The sequence below is a fragment of the Geotrypetes seraphini genome, chromosome 5 (assembly GCF_902459505.1).
Source record: "Geotrypetes seraphini chromosome 5, aGeoSer1.1, whole genome shotgun sequence".
NCBI lineage: Eukaryota > Metazoa > Chordata > Amphibia > Gymnophiona > Dermophiidae > Geotrypetes > Geotrypetes seraphini.
In genome coordinates, this window is record NC_047088.1 from 212,104,187 (window position 1) to 212,118,343 (window position 14,157).

General features: G+C 39.3%; 1 protein-coding gene across 2 annotated transcripts in view; it reads right to left on the bottom strand.

Moving 5' to 3' along the window:
- Positions 1-14,157, bottom strand: part of PSMD14 (proteasome 26S subunit, non-ATPase 14) — a 190,818-nt gene that overhangs the window by 21,999 nt on the left and 154,662 nt on the right. For both annotated transcript variants that reach the window (XM_033946246.1, XM_033946247.1), the window contains exons 8-9: positions 3,631-3,705; positions 623-748 (exon numbers count right to left, since the gene is read on the bottom strand). In XM_033946246.1, coding sequence (XP_033802137.1) covers positions 623-748; positions 3,631-3,705 — 201 coding nt within the window. The remainder of the gene's footprint in view (positions 1-622; positions 749-3,630; positions 3,706-14,157) is intronic.

A 14,157-nucleotide genomic window follows, 5' to 3' on the forward strand; every position in this document is an offset into this window, starting at 1 on the left:
GTTGTTTAAATTCATGCAGAAATAAATGGCTAGATTGAACCTAATGACTTCATTAACGCCTTTCCCTTTTTTAAACCTCTATACCATTTGAAAGAGGGCAAATATCTAATTATTCCCTTCTAGCATTGGATGCTTCTTAAATTTAGTAAAAATATTCTGGCACAAGTGTCAAACCTTAAAAAAGGAAGTCATATTGAGCATTGGAAAATAATAATAATAAACTAATAAAAATAGTACACATTTAGGGCTCCTTTTACTAAGTTGCAAAAATGGTTTTAGCATGTGCTTAGCATGCGCAGAATTACCATGCGCGCTAGACGCTAATGCCAGCATTGAGCTGGCGTTAGTTTTCCCGCATAGCGCGGGAGTTTGTGTGTGCTAAAAATGTTAGCGCACCTTAATAAAAGAGGGGGGTTAATTTTCCCCACTACCAAATTTCCCCATCCCGCCCCACCCGGCTACTTTTTCATGCCACCCACTGGAAAAAATTTCTGGGGAGAAACCTGAAGTTGTTATATGTTGTAACAAACCAATAAATTTATTTTAAAAAAAAAATTTATATCTGTTTTGGAAGCTTGAGGCAAACCCTAAGAATGCTGCTATTTTAAGCCAACTGAAATACCTTATTATAATTCTTAGCCAGTTCCAACATCTCTTTTACGACTGTTTCATTGAGTTTGCAGTGTTCACTATAGTCCTGAAGTGTCAAACCTTCCATCCAACTCTTTTTATGTAAGTTTAGCAGCATCTGTAAAACATGTATGTTAAGTCCAAGCTATACAAAGACAAAATTGCTTAATTTTAAAATATAAAAGTACATTGTACATAAGAATAGCTACAGTCATGTAAAAAAATTAGGACACCTCATGAAATATTCAGTTCTTTCTTAAGAAATGTTCACATATCGCTGTCAAATCTTTTTTTTTTTTAATCTATCACTGGAAAAGAAAGTGATGGGCAGACTAGATTGGCCATTTGGCCTTTATCTGCCATCATGTTTCTAATTGCAAGTAACCAACAAAATTTTTTCTTAATTTACTCATGAAACAAAAATATGGACACCCTACCCCTAATAGCTAGTATTACCTCCTTTGGCTGAAATAACTGCAGTGAGATGCTTCTTGTAGTCATCTACCAGTCTCTGATATCGGTCTGAGGAAAGTTTGGCCCACTCTTCAATGCAGAATTCTTTCAGCTGTGAGATGTTTCTTGAATGTACAGCCCATTTCAAATCACCCCACAGCATCTCAATGGGATTAAGATCAGGACTCTCCACTCCAGGACTCTCCATTTCTTAGTTTTCAGCCAGTCCTTGGTGGATTTACTGGTATATTTTGGGTCACTGTTATGTGGCAGGGTCCAGTTCCGCGTTAGCTTTAATTTTCTTACAGATGGTCTCACATTTTCCTCAAGCACCCTCTGATACATGGTAGAATTCTTGGTGAATTCTATGATGGTGAGCTAGCCAGGTCCTGGTGCAGCAAAGCATCCCCAAATCATGACTCTTCCACCTCCATGCTTCACAGATGATATGAAGTTCTTTTCTTGGAATGCTGTATTTGGTGTACGCCAAACATGTCCTCTTTTCTGGTGTCCAAGTAATTAAGTTTTAGACTCATCTGGTCCTACAAAACTATTCCAGAAGTCCTGGTCTTTGTCTATCTTTTCTCTGGCAAACTTCAGTCTGCCCTTAATGTTTGTCTTAGAGAGCAAAGGTTTCCTCCTTGCACACCTCCAATGCAAGTTAAATTTGTGCAGTCTCTTTCTGATTGTAGAGACATGCACTTTCACATCAACAGTAGCAAAAGCCTGCTGTAGGGTTTTTGGAGACTTCTTTTAGCATCTTGCGGCCTGCTCTGGGAGGTCAACTTGCTTGGATGGCCAGATCTGGGCAAGTTGGCAGTTGTTTGGAAAGTCCTCCACTTGAACACTATTTTCCGGACCATGGAATGGCTAATGTCAAATTCTTTCAAGATCTTTTAAAATCCCTTACCAGACTTATAAGCTGCTACAATCTTCTTTCTAAAGGCCTCAGAGAGCTCTTTTGACCTCACTCTCACTGCAACAGACAAGAGCACACCAAACTAAATGTCTGAGGTTTAAGTAGGGCAAACCTCCTTCAAAATGCTGAGTAACGATGTTCTAATCATGTGCACCAGATGTGATACACCTGTGTGTAATTTGAGCTACTTTAAGTGGGAGGATATGTGGGGTGTCTTAATTTATTCCTGTTAGAATACACATTTTTATGGATATCTTTTGTTTCATGAGTAAATCAAAGAAAAATTTTGTTGTTTATCTGCAATTACATCACTTTCTTTTCCAGAGATAGATAAAAAAAGATTTGACATCGATATGTGACCATTTCTTAAGCAAGAACTGAATATTTCATAGGGCATCCTAATTTTTTCACATGACTGTATACTAGGGCAGATCAATGGTCCATCCAGCCCAGTATCAAGCATCCAACAGTGGCCAAACCAGGTCACAAGTTTCTGACAGAATCTCAAATAACCAGGAACAGCAGTGACTTTCTCCATTTCTAATTCAATAGCAAATTATGAGGTTTTCCTCCAGGAACTTGTCCAAACTTAAACTCGGAAAAGCTAACCTCTATTAGCATTCTCTGGTAAGAAGTTCCAAAAGCTTAACTATTTGTTGACTGGAAAAAAAAGATTCTTCCTATTCATTTTAAAAGTATTACCATGTAATTTCATTGACCATCCTCTGATCTTAGTACTTTTTGAAAGAACAAATAATCGATTCACAACCTCCCATTCTACTCCATTAAAATTTTGTAGACCTCAGTCATATCCCCTCTTCAGCTGTCTCTTCTTCTTTAGTGTTTCTTCATATGAGAGGAGTTTCATCCCCTTAATCATTTTGTCACCCTTTTTTTGAACCTTTCCTAATTCCCATATATCTTTTTTGTGATATGACAACCAGAATTGCACACAATACCCAAGGAAAGGTCGCACCATGGAGCGATACAGAGGTATTAAAGTATTCTTTGACTTATTTTCTACCCCTTTCCTAATAATTTCTAGCATTTTGTTTGCTTTTTTGACTACTGCGGCACACTAGACAGAGTATTTCAGTGTATTGCCCATGATGGCACCCATATATTTTACTTGGGTACTGACTCCTTTTATGTGGAACCTAATATCAGGTAATTATGATTTGGATTATTTTTCCTGTGTACCATTTTGCATTTGTTCACAATACATTTCATCTGCCATTTGGATGCCCAGTTTTCCAGATTCCTAAGGTCTTCTTGCAATTTTTCAGTCTGCATGTTTTTTAACAACTTTGGATAATTTTGTGTTACTGCAAATTTAATCATCTCATTCGTTGTTCCCACTCCTAGGTCATTTATAAATAAGTTAAATAGTACCAATCCTAGTAAAGATCCATGGGGTACTCCTTCACTGAGAGAAATGGCCATTTAACCCTATTCCCTGTTTTCAATCCTGTAATCAGTTACAAATCCACAGCAGAACATTACCTCCTGGCTTTTTTAATTTCTTCAGGAGTCTCTCATGAGGGGCTAAGTCAAACGTTTTCTGAAAATCTAGGTATACTACATCCTCTAAGTCGGCTAGAGTGAGTCGAGCATTAGTTTAAAAGTACCTTTTGCTCCAATTCATTCTTCCTGTAATTGATAGTAATGGAGTAATAATGACGATTTAATCCATGAATCAAAGCCTACAAAAAAAAAAAGAGAAATGTTTTCTTTAATTAAAATATAGCTTCTAAAGCAGCTTCTGCATGGATCCATCTACCAGAGAATACAAATCTAGCATATTACTCAGATATATAGTAACAGGCAGAAAAAAAACAGCATATAACCAAAACTAAGAAAGTCATACAAAAATAGCTATTTTACAAATATATTGGGCCCCTTTTATCAAGCTGTGCTAGAGGTTTTTAGCAAGAGCTGGCGCGATAAATGCTCTGATGTTCATAAAATTCCTATGAGTGTCGGAGTACTTATCTCACCAGCTCCAACTAAAAATATCTAGTTTTCTAGTGCAGCTTGATAAAGGGGGGGGGGGGGAAATAAAATTTCTTTAAAAAATGTATCTATATATACCTATATTTTATTTAATTTTCTATACCATTCTCCCAGGGAAGTTCAGAACAGTTTACATGAATTTATTCAGCATTTTTCCCTGTCTGTTCCAGTGGGCTCATAATCTGTCTAATGTACCTGGGGCAATGGGGGGAGTAAGTGACTTGCCCAGGGTCACAAGGAGCAGTATGGGTTTTAACCTACAACCTCAAGGTGCTGAGGCTGTAGCTTTTAACTACTGTGCTGCTTATATTAAATCAAACAGTAATACATCATGAGTAAGGAGTAATCTCAAATTACACAAGGCAGCAAAAACTTTTTTTCAGAATCATCTGACAACACAGCACATTTTTCTAAATCAGTTTTTCATGCTGATTTCAGATCTGTTATTAGTTTTTTCAGTCACATAACCTTTTAAAGTTATGACTAATATTAGTTTATAGGGTTTTAGTATATAGGGTTTTAAGAAATGCAGCATCAATTTAAAGAAATGTTGCAGTATCTTGGTCCAAAGTCAAATGAGCACAGAGCATAGCATAATTATACTGGACTGTGTCACTTAGCAACCAATATTTCTTCAAAAATCTTTAGAGTATGATTTATTTTTGTGAGTTGTGTCTGGATTGTCACGGCACAATATTCAGCAGTAGTCGGTCACCATACTCTCATTCCAGAAACCTTGGTAGCGATGCTCCATTAACTGAATGTCCTGGTGAAAATGTTTTCCATGCTCCTTACACACCATACCTAGATTTTCCGGAAAAAAGTCAAGATGTGAGTGCAAAAAGTGTATTTTTAATGACATGCGACAGCCAAGTTTCTGATATGAGTAAAAGAGATTCTGAACTCCTTCCTTGTATGAAGGAGACTTATGGTAGTCCAGAAAGTTTTCCACTAACCATTTGAATGCCTCCCAAGCTTCAAGCTCAGCTGCTGAGAGTGATTGCTTAAAATCTTCATCCTGCATAACAGACTTGATCTGTGGGCCTATAAATATCCCTTCCTTCAGTTTTGCAGTGCTGATTTTTGGAAATTTCTTAACAAGATATTGAAAACCTGGCGAGTTTGTTTTACCTATGGTCTTTACTAGGTTCTTCATCAACCCCAGCTTGATATGAAGAGGTGGAAGAAATATTTTATGAGGATCCACCAATAGCATAAATTTCACACTGCTTGTCCCTGGGTTATAGGTATCCCTCAGCTGCCAGACATGCTTGACATAATGTTCAGCTATCCCACAAGCACATAATGTTCAGCTATCCCACAAGCACATAATGTTCTGCTATCCCACAAGCACACAGGAAACAGCAGTATTTAGTGAATCCTCCTTGCATTCCCATAAGCATGCCAATGACCTTCAGATCATAAGAACAGCCTTACTGGATCAGACCAATGGTCCCATCAAGCCTAGTAGCCCATTCTCATGGTGGCCAATCCAGGACACTAGTACCTGGCCAAAACCCAAGGTATAGCAATATTCCATGCTACTGATACAGGGCAAGCAGTGGCTTCCCCCATGCCTTTCTCAATAACAGACTATGGACTTTTCCTCCAGGAAGTTGTCCAAACCTTTCTTAAAACCAGCTACACTATCCGCTCTTACCAGATCCTCTGGCAACACATTCCATTGGTGTGTTTTATAACTGATTGCTTCTAGTAACTTCTTCATATTCTCATAAGACTCCTTTAGATGAGCAGAATGCGCAATTGGTATACTTGGTTTGGAATTTCCATTGTGCAGTCACACTGCCTTCAAGCTTCTCTGTGAAGAATCAATGAAGAGACGCCATTTATCTAGACCAGGGATCTCAAAGTCCCTCCCTTGAGGGCCGCAATCCAGTTGGGTTTTCAGGATTTCCCCAATGAATATGCATTGAAAGCAGCGCATGCACATAGATCTCATGCATATTCGTTGGGGAAATCCTGAAAACCCGACTGGATTGTGGCCCTCAAGGAGGGACTTTGAGACCCCTGATCTAGACAATGCACTTGTGACAAACTGTTAATGTCATGCCAAAAGCACAATGAGCCATTTACAGTGAAGAATGTTGTTAAGTTATGATTCCTTTTTTTGTAATGAGTTATATTAGCATCTTTTGCAAGCAAGTACTTTTGCTTAAGCCTTGAAGCAAGAAGTTCTGCTTTTTCTTTTGAAAGATTTAGATCACGAATAAAATCATTGAGCTCAGCTTGTGTAAAGGTCTCTGGTTCTGAATCTTCATCATTCACATACTCAAGATCAGATAATTCTGGATTGTGACCAGCTGCTGCATCATTATCATCATCATCACAGGGAATTATAGGCCGGTCAGCTTAACCTCAGTTTCAGGGAAGATGGCCGAATCGCTAATCAAGGACAGCATCAATGAGCATATAGAAAAAAATAAGCTGATGAGAACTAGCCAGCATGGTTTCTGCAATGGTAGATCATGCCAAACGAACCTACAGCACTTCTTTGAGGGGATAAGCGAACAACTAGACAAAGGCGAACCCATAGACGTAGTGTACCTGGATTTCCAGAAAGCCTTTGACAAGGTGCCCCCACGAGCGCCTACTAAGGAAACTGTGGAACCACGGAGTGGAAGGGGACATACACAGATGGATCAGAAACTGGCTGGCGAACAGGATGCAGAGAGTAGGAGTGAAAGGTCACTATTCTGACTGGAAAGGGGTCACGAGTGGCATCCTGCAGGGGTCAGTGCTGGGACCGCTGATGTTCAATATATTTATTAATGACCTGGAAGCGAAATTATAAAATTTGTGGACGACACAAAACTCTCCGGTAAGGTTAGAACTGTTGAGGAATGTAGAGAACTTCAAAGGGACCTGAACAAACTGAGTGAGTGGGCAAATAAATGGCAGATGAGCTTCAATGTGGAGAAATGTAAAGTCATGCACATGGGAAAAGAAAACCTGATGTACAATTACATGATGGGGGGGGATATTATTGGGGGAAGGCAACCTAGAAAGGGACTTGGGGGTTATTGTAGATAGAACAATGAAACCAGCGGCACAATGCGCCGCGGCCTCGAAAAAGGCAAACAGAATGTTGGGCATTATCAAAAAAGGTATCACTACCAGAAGCAAGAAAGTTATCTTCCCGCTGTATAGGGCAATGGTGAGACCGCATCTGAAGTACTGCATTCAATACTGGTCGCCATATCTTAAGAAGGATATGGCGGTACTTGAGAGGGTCCAAAGAGCAACAAAAATGATAAAGGGCATGGAGAACCTTTCGTATGCTGAGAGATTAGAGAAGCTGGGGCTCTTCTCCCTAGAAAAGCGGAGACTTAGAGGGGATATGATAGAAACTTACAAGATCATGAAGGGTATAGAGAAAGTAGAGAGGGACAGATTCTTCAGACTGGCCGAGGAAACGAAAACTAGAGGGCACTCGGAAAAGTTGAAGGGAGACAGATTCAGAACAAATGCCAGGAAGTTCTTCTTCACTCAGAGGGTGGTGGACACCTGGAATGCGCTTCCAGAGGAAGTGGTAGAACAAAGTGTGATTGTGGGATTCAAAATGGGACTGGACAAGTTCCTGAAGGAAAAGGGGATTGAGGGGTACAAATAGAGGGGTACTATGCAATACAAAATGCTTTAGAGTAATAGATAACTTATAGGTCATTGACCTGGGGGGCCGCCGCAGGAGCGGACTGCTGGGCATGATGGACCTGTGGTCTGACTCAGTAGAGGCGATGCTTATGTTCTTATGTTCCACAGAAGCAAGTCAATTTTGTGGATGTACAGGGACAGGCAGTGAGTCATCATGAGGAGCAGGCCTAAGAGAAGAATCCAGAGTAGGAAATATAATTTTGTGCTTAGTTTTAGCCGAGAATCCACATGATACTGGAAGACAACTATATGATGCACTGAGTTAGCCTTGATAGCATCAACGGTACCAATGGATGAGCCAATGGTACCGGTGCACTTTTTCTGAGTTCAACTAAAGGAGTTCTTCAGGAGGTTATCGGTGACATTTTCAAGTTGATGATGATGATTGCAGTGTCTTGTTTAGTGGTTTCTAAAACATTGATCATATGACTCAAATTTCTGACACATGAGAGGATTAGCCAAGATGGCAGCTTGAAGCAAGGTGGCTGAACATGGTGTACATTGGAACAGCTTACTTGGACTGCTTAATCTTACATTTTTTCCCCCCCTTGAATGAATGTCCTTTTCAATTTTCTTCATATTTTACTTGTCCGTTATTTTTATTTTCTTTTCTTTATAACAAAATAAGTTTTGGTGAACAGGCTTTTCGGCTATTTTAAAGCCTTTGCCTCTGCCAACAGCATAGACAGCTTTTCAGCTTTCTTTTTACTCCACCTCAGTATCATTCTCTCCTGCTGGTTCAGAGTCCAGACCACAACATATGGAGTACCTCAAGGGTCACCAATATGTCAGACATTTTTGAATACATTTTTACATTTATTAGGGTACACTTTAGAAAAAGCTCAGTTTTGCTCATTTATGCTGATATTATGGTTATTCCATTTTGTACGATTATTGAGAATGATATGGGTAGAACAGTAAGTTGTATGAATCTAATTGATGGTTGGATGTCCAAATTTCAATTGAAATTGAATAAGAAAAAAACAAAATTATTATCAATCTACCTAAAATAATTCATCAGTATCTATTAATAATATCAATTATGAAGTATCTTCTGTTATTAGGATTTTGGGAGTTTACTTAGCTTGTGACTTGTCCCTAGAGATGCATATAAATTTAGTGATAAAAAAATATTTTGCTCTGTTTTGAAAGCTTAGACATATAAGAATGTTTTTCGAACATCAACATTTACGGTTATTGGCTCAATTTTTATTTTTGTCAATAATAGGTTATTGTAATATAATCTATTTAAATGGTTCCAGATTGTTATTTTGTGAATTGAAAACTTTACAAAACACTTCAATTTGACTGATTTTTGGTGTACAGAAAGGGGATAAAATTTCACCTTATATTATAAAGCTGCATTAGCTCTAATAGAAGACAGAATTTGGTTTAAATTTTTCTGTTTATTGTTTAAAATTTATTATGGAAAAGCACCAAAATATATGATTAATTTACCTTATTTTAGTAAGGTTGTTCTTTATGACTTTATGCATGCAGAATGAAATATTCTAGAGTGTTTTTATCCATTTTTGCTTATCAAGTTGCAAAATCATGGAAAAAGTCTGCCACCTTCAGTTATCTCAGAGAGTAATTTTAAATGTTTTAGGAAGACTTTAAAGACATTTATTTAAAAAATATGTCTTAGGGTAAAATTGCATAACTTTCCTATAATTATTGTTATTCCTGTAAATTGTTTTTATTTCTTTTGCGAACTGCTTTGAACTTGTCATAGGTATTTGCTTATACAAATAAAGTTTGTATTGCATTAACTTCATCCTATGCCCTCTCATTCTGGAGCTTCCTTTCAATTGAAAGAGACTGGCTCGAATGCTTATTTATGTACATAGGTATTTAAACATCTCTATCATGGAAAAAGTCTGCCTTTCCTCCAAAGTATACATACTGAAAACTTTAAGTCAGTCCCCTTACACCTTATGATGAAGACCACCAACCTTTTTAGTAGCCTTCCTCTGGACTGACTCCATCTTTTTGAAGGTGCGGTTTCCAGAATTGTACACAATATTCTAAATAATGTCTCACCTGAGTCTTAAAGAGGGGCATCATCTTTTTTTACTGGCCATACCTCTCCCTCTACATCCAAGCATCCTAGCTTTCACCATCACCTTTTCAATCTGTTTGGCCACCTTAAGATGATCACATACTATCATACCCAAGCCCTGCTCCTCTTTTGTGCACAAAAGTTCTTCACCCCTGGTTTTTGTAGCCCAAATGTACCTTGCCATTTCTTACCATTAAATCTTAAGCTGCCAAAATTCAGACCATTCTTCAAGCATCACTTGACTGCAGGAAATAGCACATAATATAGAAACATAGAAAAAGCGGCAGAAAAGGGCTATAGCTCACCAAGTCTGCCCATTCCAAATATCCCCACCCCTGAATTTACTCTCTAAAAGATCCCACGTGAGTATCCCATTTTCTCTTAAAATCCGTTACGCTGCTGGCCTCTATCACCTGGAGTGGGAGTCTGTTCCAATGATCTACTACTCTTTCGGTGAAGAAGTACTTCCTGGAGTCGCCATGAAACTTCCCTTCCCTGATTTTCAGCGGATGCCCTCTGGTGGTCGAGGGTCCCATGAGCCAGAAGATATCATCTTCTGACTCGACACGTCCCGTGATGTACTTATACATTTCAATCATGTCTCCCCGTTCTCTTCTTTCCTCGAGTGAGTACAGCTGCAATTTCTTTAGTCTTTCTTCATACGTGAGATCCTTGAGCCCCAAGACCATCCTGGTGGCCGTTCGCTGAACCGACTCGATCCTCAGCACATCCTTTCGATAGTGTGGTCTCCAAAACTGAACACAGTACTCCAAGTGAGGCATCACCATGAATCTGTACAGCGGCATCATGACTTCGGGTCTCCTGCTGACAAAACCTCTGCGAATACACCCCATCATTTGTCTTGCCCTGGAGGAAGCCTTCTCCACTTGATTGGCGACTTTCATGTCCTCACTAATGATCACCCCTAGATCGCGTTCCGCCGTGGTCTTAACCAAGGTCTCACCATTTAGTACATAAGTTCTACGCGGGTTTCTCTTACCCAGGAGCATTATCTTGCATTTTTTGGCATTGAAGCCTAGCTGCCAAGAAGTTGACCATTGCTCCAGCAGCAGTAGGTCGTGTGTCATATTATCAGGTAATAAGCTTTTGCCTACTATGTTGCAAAGTTTGGCGTCGTTGGCGAACAGTGATACCCTTCCTTTAAGTCCTTGCGTCATATCTCTTATGAACAAGTTAAATAGAATCGGGCCCAGGACAGAGCCTTGTGGCACTCCGCTGATAACATCTGATGCTTCGGATGGGATACCGTTCACCACCACCCTTTGAAGTCTACCGCTCAGCCAATCCCCAACCCATGTAGTTAGGGTGTCTCCTAATCCTATTGATCTCAGTTTGTTCAGTAGTCTTCGATGAGGGACGCTATCAAATGCTTTACTGAAGTCCAAATATACCACGTCCAATGACTCTCTGGCGTCCAGTTGTCTAGTAACCCAGTCAAAAAAGCTAATCAGATTAGATTGGCAGGATCTACCCTGGGTGAACCCGTGTTGGTGTGGATCACGCAGTTTTTCTTCGTCTAGGATTGTGTCAAGATTCTGTTTGATCAGTGTTTCCATAAGTTTACCCACTATAGACGTGAGACTCACTGGTCTGTAGTTTGCTGCCTCTGTCCTGCAGCCCTTTTTGTGGAGTGGGATTACGTTGGCGGTTTTCCAGTCCAAGGGGACCCTTCCTTTGCGTAGGGAAAGATTGAAAAGAACAGATAATGGTTCTGCCAGGACTTCTCTTAATTCCCTGAGCATTCTGGGGTGTAGGTTATCCGGTCCCATGGCTTTGTTTACTTTGAGTCTTGATAGTTCCTCGTAGATGCTACTGGGTGTAAATTCGAAATCTTGAAACGGGTCTTTCTGGTTATCTTCCGTCTGCAGCTGTGGACCAGCTCCCGGCACTTCGCGGGTGAACACTGAACAGAAGTATTTGTTTAGTAGTTCTGCCTTCTCAGAATCTGATTCCGCAAAGTTACCGTCCGATTGCTTCAGGCGTACTATCCCATCTTTGTTTCTTTTCCTGTCACTAATATAGCTGAAAAAAGATTTATCCCCTTTCTTAATTTTCCGTGCTAGCTCCTCCTCCATTTGGAGTTTGGTCTCTCTGACTGCTTTTTTGACAGCTTTAGATCTGTCTAGATAATCCTCTTTCGCCCTCTGTTTTCCTAAATGTTTGTAGGTGATAAATGCTTCTTTTTTCTGTTTAATTAGGTTTGAAATTTCTTTACTGAACCATTGGGGTCTTTTGTTTCTCCTGCGTTTACTTACTGTCTTTATGTATCTGTCTGTTGCTTTGTGTAAGATGGACTTCAGAGACGACCACATATCCTCCACATTGTCGGGTTTTGCTTGTTTATGCAGCTCCTGATGGACAAAATCTCCCATGCGGTTGAAGTCTGTGCCTCTAAAGTTGAGAACCCTTGTTGCTGTGTTTGTCTTAGGGAAACCTGTCTTGAGGTTGAGCCATACCATATTATGGTCGCTGGAGGCCAGTGTATCTCCTACTGAGACTTCCGTGACGCTATCTCCGTTGGTGAGAACTAGGTCTAGTATCGCCTGATCCCTGGTGGGCTCCAATACCAATTGCTTGAGACGTGCACCCTTTATGGAGGTTAATATTCTTTTGCTGCTACCCGTAGTCGCGGAGAGTGTATTCCAATCTGCATCAGGCATGTTGAAGTCTCCTAGCATTACTGTGTCCCTGCGCAGTGTGATGTTTTCTATGTCCTCGATTAATTCCATGTCTTTGTCCTCCTGTTTAGGTCTACTAAAGTTAAATATATTTCAGTCAAACATATAACTAACAATTAATACACCAAATTAAGTCCCCCCCCCAAAGTACCATAAAGGAGGAGACAGGCATTTTGGTTCTTACATCAAGGATACTTGCTCTAGGTGTGAGCTTCTAGTTAAAATCTTGTAATTTTTCAGTTTTGTGGGAGGCTAAATCTTATTTTTTAAGCATACACAACTCAGACTTTTTGAAGATTAAGGAAGATTTGAAATTTCTAGGTATGTTTCTATTGGGTTGAATGCTGTTAAAATTGGTTACAGGTTAACCTCAGGGATTGTTCAATTTTATTTCTTTTGACTGATGTGGTATAACACCAACATACTCTGCACAATTCTATCCTCTTCTATTACACACACATAAAAAGTTGAAAAAAAGACCTCATATAAGTACTGTGGAACTTAACACAACAGCATATGCTGGAAAACAGTAAGTTCACTTAATCATCATTGGTCATTAAAAAAACTCCACTAAAAATGCACAAACTGAAAATGAATGATTCCCTCCAATAATAGGTCAATAAAGCATAGTAAAGCTTGCAGTAACATTTCAGTGGACTACACACTTTAAGCAGCTCAAAAGGGACTTCACTCTTTTTTGTTTTGTGAGACAGCCACCTGAAAGCACCACAGAAGGAAGACCATGAAAAAAAACCATCAAAAATATACAACATAACAAACAATTCAAAAGCAGAAAAACTATAGAAAAAATACTTATTTATAAAGTTCCACTGTGGTTTTGCCACTTCATACTGTGTAACTTAAACAGCTACAGAATGTTACTTTGCTTTTGAGTCGAGACAGTTCAGCGCCTTCTAGTGGCTCTCAACGCTTTTGAACAGGAGCACAATCTACTTTGGTTATAAGTCCATGAACACCAAAGTCCCAATGGGAGGGAGTACCCCGTTTTGCAACCAGCATCTTCAGGGGTTGATAGTAGAAACTGTGTCAAGGCTGATCCCTCCATTTTGCTCCCCCATTTTGTAGATGAAATGATTATTTTGGTTCCTGGGGGTTTGTTTGTTTTTTAAATCTTTTGTTTCCTTTCATCTCATTTTGATATGAAATATTTTCAAATTTATAAATAAAAAACTTTAAAAAATACTAAGACGTTAAGGGTCAATTCAGAACTAGTACACCTAAGCAGTAGACTGAATTTGGAAAAAAAACAAGATTTTCTTGGCAAGTCCTAATAACAAGATCATGAACACCTCCTTGAGATTAAATGGGTCAGACTACCCAATTAATCCTACAATCAAAATCCTTGGTGTCACCTTGGACCAAAGCCTGACTTTTGAAGACCACACTAACGCTCAAGTCAAAAAATGTTTTCTCACTTTATGGAAACTCCGTACCATTAGACATTATTTTGATTTCTTCTCCTAGTTTCTGCTGGTTCAATCTTTGATCTTATGTACCTTAGACTATTGCAATATTATATACTTGAGATCTTTTAAGAAAACCATCAAATGACTGAGAATTGTCCAGAACGCTGTAGTCCATCTCATTTATGGCTTCAAGAATCAGACCATGTAAGCCCGTATTACAAAAAACTACACTGGCTACCTGTGGAAGCAAGAGTCATCTTTAGGTTTGCTTGCCTTTGCTTC